General features: G+C 46.6%; 1 protein-coding gene across 2 annotated transcripts in view; it reads right to left on the bottom strand.

Annotated features, from left to right (window-relative positions):
* LOC129688454 (neuronal acetylcholine receptor subunit alpha-7) overlaps window positions 1-4,889 on the bottom strand; it is a 125,849-nt gene extending 120,960 nt beyond the window's left edge. The window contains exons 1-2 of one of the 2 annotated variants that reach the window (XM_055623291.1): window positions 4,812-4,889; window positions 4,511-4,650 (exon numbers count right to left, since the gene is read on the bottom strand). In XM_055623291.1, the coding sequence (XP_055479266.1) occupies window positions 4,511-4,650; window positions 4,812-4,866 (195 nt within the window). In that variant the 5' untranslated portion in view covers window positions 4,867-4,889. Of the gene's footprint in view, window positions 1-4,510; window positions 4,651-4,811 lie in introns of those variants that run through there. The other variant, XM_055623292.1, reaches the window with a different exon arrangement.
* Between the last annotated feature and the right edge of the window lie 1,111 nt (window positions 4,890-6,000).

Here is a 6,000-nt window from a genome sequence, read left to right on the forward strand (position 1 = left end):
TGAACATGGCCTTCACTTAGATGCATGAGTCCAGGTAAATGACCAAAGAGCAGCAGAGGAGAAATATTATACAAACAAGTGTCAACTCAAAACCCTCCACCTGAAAGTCTTCAGAATGATTTCCTACGCATTACCTCATTCTCAGCTCAGTGACAGGCCCATGAAATAAATTAAGAATCACTATAAACCCGAGTATGGATTGGGAATAAGGGAGCACTTTCACTTAACTGATCTGTGCATGCACATGAATCTTATATACAATTATGTGCCATGGATGATATATCCAAAAAAATCCCTTGAATCTTTCTCCTTCTCCACATTGCCATAGAGGCCAAGCTGTGTCTGATCCTGTTTTGGTTTTAAATGTGTACTCAAAAGTCCATGTATTGGAATTTTAATTCTTTAATACAGTAATGTTGGCCTTGGTGTGAGCCTTAGTGACTGGTGTCTGGGTCCTGGGGACAGGGCCCTCTAGAATTACTGTCTTTCTCCAGGGATTTAGTTAATATAGTTAATTCTCAAGAGACTCGATCAACTACCTCGAGAAGAACTTATAACTCAAGGCCGTCCCTGTGTCCAGACTCTTCTGCATGCGCTCCCTTGCCCATTTGCTTGAGTTCAAGCAACATGAAAGTCCTCACTAGGATCTGAGAGCATGTCATGATCATGGTCCTGGACTTCGCAGTTTCTAGAACCAGGAACCAAAATAAACCTCTCTCTTTATAAATTCCAGTCTCAGCTATTTTGTTTGAGAAACAGAAAATAAATTAGGAAAGATCTCTGTATCCTTGCCCAAGTTTTCTCTCCTCTCTAGTGTGCCCCACATTCTAGGTTTTTGTACCTTCTAAATATAGATCCTAACAGTTTCCGCCCCTGCTCAGAAATTCACCACATCTTCCCACTCTCTACTGAGTGCCTCACCAAGGGGATAGGCAAATAACTAGAACAGCCCACAGTGGGTACAGCAAATCCTCTAAAGACCCATGTTTTATCTTTAAAACATATGCACATTTTTTTTTCATTCTAATCTATAATTCACACTTATTGAATAAAAATTTTATGGTTAGAATGTTTCCATTTCTAGGAAAATGCTTTAGTAAGCTAGTCTTGTGGGTTTATAAAACCCTGGCATGTTACCTCCTCATGCACGGAGACCATGACACTCAGGTAGAACACAGGCCAGCATGTGAACTCTGTAGCATATTTAAGATATTTTACACACTAGCCCTTCTTACCAGAGAAAATCACATACTTTTTCTAATACTACAGACTAGAAAAAGGGTTGATAAAACTATTTATGGTTTGATCAATATTTTTTAACTTTAATAAACATAAGCATAAATTTCCTAATAAGTCTTTCAACCAAACCTGAAAGAAACATCAGCTGAGACAGAATTCTACGGAAACACCTAGCTGAAGGCAGTGAGCCGGGATCTTATGGAAATACCTTACTGAAGGCAGGAGCCAGGATTTCAATGGAAACACCCACTGAAAATGTGTCCTCCCTTTCATTTACAATCTCTCCTCCCTCTGTTTCCATTACCTGGGAAAAGCTTCAACCTTCTCCACCTGGGAAACTCCTATTGCTCTTTAAAACCCACCCAGCCACCCTCACCGGAAATAAATGTTTCCCAGTGCATATCTGCAGCACTTTGTCTGTAAACTATGTTAAGTTCCATCACATGTAGAAATCCTGTATTTTCATCTTACTCTTAGATCCAGCCAGAACATGTACCCTCTAGAGGTGGAAATCCTCTCTTACTCCTCTGTAAACGTTCAGAACCTAACAGGCCCACACTGGGAGCCCTATACACACATGTGGAATAAGTTGATGGTGAAAAAATCTTGCATGAATAAAACATTTGTGTGGCACCATAAGCCACCTCTGCATTCCAGAAGGCAGGACATTTATGCTGAAAAAAAGGGGGGGGGCAATAAGAAGGTGGGAACAATCAACTCTGGTCTATAGAACAGCACGTCAGAAAGAACAAAATGACCCTCTAGCACTAAATTTGTGAAGAGATTGCAGTAGCCAAGACTGCAACTTATAACCCTCATGAGAGCTGGTGTCTCTGTCCAGAGTGCTGAGATTTCAGCAAAAAAGACCTGGCTCTGTTTCAAAACCCAGCAGAGCCAAGCAGGATTAGAATACAAATATTTGCATATTTCCTTATCCCTGAAGAAACCTCTTACCCACCCAGAAGCTTAGGATAGCCACATTCAATCAGCTACAAATTCAACCAGTTCTTCCAGTTTAAGTAGATTAAGCTGACTCTGCTTTGCAAAAATAAGTTACCAAGTCAAAAAGCAGCAGCTTATGATAGGCAAAGGGCATGTACACTCACTGCATGGAGGTTTTCCTCAACCGATTGCCTGTAATCTTTGGGCATCTTAGGCAGGTGACCACACCTTTCTAGGAATGGACTTTGTGACCTCTAAGGAGAGTCACTACATAATTAAGATGGAACAAGCCTTCAGCAAATTGTCAGCATGTGGCAAGAACTTCTCTTTTTCTACTCCTCTCAAAACCGGTGAAGTGGATATGATTGTTCTCATTTTACACATGAGAAAGCAGGGCTGTGAAAAGTTAAGTAGCTTTCCCAAGGCCACTCCACAAACATGCAGCATTACCTAGTGGGGAGATCAATGTGTTCAGCTAGATCTGAGGTCAATGTGAGACCAAGACTTTCTCAAATCTTACCCTTCCCTTGACCCCTGCTCCTGACCCTCTTCACAAGTGTTTTTCTAACATACATGGCAAGGACATAAAGGTCTATGGTTTGCTGTTTTTAATATTTTTTTACAGTTTTCAACATAACTAATTTTTCCAACCCACAATCCTAGCTTACACCTTAACTTCTCCTAAGAGTTAGCAAGCCTTATTACCATATTAACCAGATTCCTTAGGAGTCCTTTTCAATAGCCTTAGAGAGCCTGCTCTTACTTCTTCACACAAGCTCTGAAGCTGAGTCACCCCCTCTACCATAAAGCTTACTACCCAGCCAGAGGCTGCTGTGGAGCACACAATGAGACAAGCTGGCCAAAGCAGACCCAAAGCAAGCAAGGACAGAAGAAGCCACCTTACTCTTAAGGGACATGTTAGCCTAGCTACCTGACCCTTCCCTGTGTACTTTTTTGCATGAAAATAACTATAACCGTGTGTCTGGCTTTGAGGAATCTTGAAGTTATTTCTATGTTCTTTAGCTCAGCACAGTGATTAGTGCTGTATGTAAGTGTCCATTTTGTTAGCAGGGAAGCCAAAGCTCCAGGCGTTTATGAAACTTCCCCAAGCCAACCATCCAGAGACCAGCAAAGCCAGAAGCAACAAGAACAACTTCTTTGTTATTTCACTGAACTGTTCTACCCCATCCCAAATGCCCAGGAGTCTTTGCACCTCCTTTACCTCACAGCCTTCCACCTCCACCTCTCTCTGATCTATGTTCTACTCTGTGACAGAATCTCTTCATTGGCTGTCACTCTGACTCAAAACCAACAAAATTTCTTTTTCTTCCTTTCCTGTAGTCTGTGCTCTGTAAACTTGGAAAACAATTGTCCAAGTGACAGCAGCTGTCTTCTATATCTCTCATGATAAATCCTCCACATTGCACACAAACACTTAATAAACCAGGAATCTGTCATGGGAAGAAATGCAAATTTAAGGGGTATAGTATGAGGACAGGAGCCGTTCATCATGAAAGCTAACTAGATTAAAAGGAACAGCGCAGGAGTGAAGGTAAGAGTGGGAAGTATCACCTGCCCTACCACTTTACCTAAATTCCTTTGGCAGCTTTCTGCACCTCCTACCTGAGTTGTGGTTATTCTGGTACCTCTTTCCTCCCATGGTTTTACCTCCTGATGAACACAAACACCCTTTTGCTCCACCCTTACCCATCACAATCCTTGTATAGAACAGACACTGGAACACTTTCTAAGTATTGACACTGTTGGAAGACTTCACCTATGAAAAATCGTAAAAGTGGCCCAGAAGAAAAAGAAAAGAAAAGAAACAAACAAAAGCTGACACAGATACTGCAGGGACATTTCGCCTAAATACCTTTGCTTGTCCAGGGGGCTGCTATCAGCTGCAGGGAATCCTCCAAGAAGGATCTCCAGCGCCTGTCCTCTCCACAAAATAGAAACAATGTCCGTCACCCTCATGGAAGGGTTCTAACATCTACAGTTGGCCTTCTACCCAGACAGCTTGGCAGCCAAAAAGCCAGAACCCCACCAAGCTACTACGCAGTCACTAAGGAGAAAGAAAAGCCTGTAAGTGGCTAAACTATTCCGGGAGCAGGACGGCATTAGTTTTCTCTCTAAAGGAGACTCAAAGTGAAAAACGAAGCCTGTTCCTGCTACTGACTCCCTGCTCGGGACACTTTGGCTGGGAGTTTCTGGCTGGGAGAAAGGCGCGACCCAAGTACCCCACGCACAGGTGGCTGGGGGTCCTGCCCGAAGCGCCGCCTCGTCCGGGACAGGAAGGTGTGCGGCCCGAGCGCCGCGCCAGACTCACCACATCCATGATCTGCAGGAGGCTCAGAGAGAAGTACACCGTGAGCGGCTGCGAATCGTTGGCCACCGGCCTCTCCAGCGGGTTGTAGTTCTTGACCAGCTCCTTGTACAGCCTCCTCTGGAACTCGCCTTGCAGGGACACTTGGGAAGCAGAGCGCCCAGCGGGCCTCAGCGCGCGGCCGCCACCCAGCCCCAGAGCAGCCCAGCCCCGCCGCCCGGCCGCAACCCTGGACCACCCGCCCGCCCGTGCCTGCTCCCGGGGACCCTCCGGGGGAGTACGGCCGGAGCCGCGCCGCGGTTACCGTGCAGCAGCGCGGCGGCCAGAGCCAGCCAGATGCCTCCCCGCCCGCCGCACATGTCGCTGGAGCTGCTTCCGAGCCCCGCCGCCTGCCCCGGCCGAGCTGCCGCTCCTGCCGCCTCCGCGCCTTTAAAGCGCTGCGCGCGCCCGCTGCCGCGCGCCCCTACACGTGACAGCGCGCCCCCGCCTCGCGAGCGCTCCCAGGACCGCGCAGCTCCGCGGCCACCCGGGGAACTGCATCCCTGCGCAGCTAGTCGATGGCCTCTGACCCCGTGCTACTTGCTCCTGCTAGCAACTGTGCGCTGCACTTATACCAAGAACAGTTTCCAACCCAGTCCTCCAGGACTCCCTCTGCTAGCAGCATCTATGTCACAGGTTTCGGAAGTTTCTCCAGCCAGACAAGGTAGACTAGGCAAGAAGAACCCTTTGTCTTCCCTGTGAGATCCAATGTTTTCAGTGACCAGCTGGATTTGGGCTTCTTTCTGAGGCTTTATATGGGAGAGGGAAACTAGGCGTGATGTAAGGCGCAATGGTCACAGCAGAGAGCCTGGTCTAGTCTCATTTTCTTTTAAAACAGATTCGACAAATTGAAACCTTAACTCCAATCCCTTCCTGGACTGACAAGCCAAAACTAGATTCTGGAGGCCTTTTTGATTTAAAGGACAGTACACGAACACGGAGAGGTTGCGGGAGACTAGGCACAGACACCCTGGCCAAGAGGAGTCACTCTCTTGCCTTTCTGGGAAGGGAGGAAAGTACTGCGGAGAGCCATAAAGAGTTAGGCTGTGCCACATCTGTCCCCAGAAACACAATCCAGAGAGCCCATCTTGAAGATTACCCTGCATTCCTTTAGGGGGCTCTGTCCCCTTTCTTCCCACAGACTCCATAGCATTTGAGCCATCAGTGTCACTCCTGTGGATTAAGCAGTATGGTACTAAGAAGGAGGGACAGGCTTATCAAAAAGTGACTAAGTGTGCCCGAGTAGTGAGAATGGGTAATGAGTCCAGCCACTTGGTTTGCAGGAGCAGTGCCATGCAGCACCCTTGAAATGAGTATCTTGAACCACACCCATGCTGTTTGCTGATACAAATATGAAGAGTTCCTGTAAGGTTTGACAGCTGCAGAGAAAGAAAACTGGCTGGTTTTGGAGTTGGTGCATAAAAAAAGAGGACAACTGACCAGGGCTCCCCTCA

The sequence above is a fragment of the Psammomys obesus genome, unplaced genomic scaffold (assembly GCF_907164565.1).
Source record: "Psammomys obesus unplaced genomic scaffold, mPsaObe1.curated_primary_1811, whole genome shotgun sequence".
In the NCBI taxonomy this organism is placed as follows: Eukaryota; Metazoa; Chordata; class Mammalia; order Rodentia; family Muridae; genus Psammomys; species Psammomys obesus.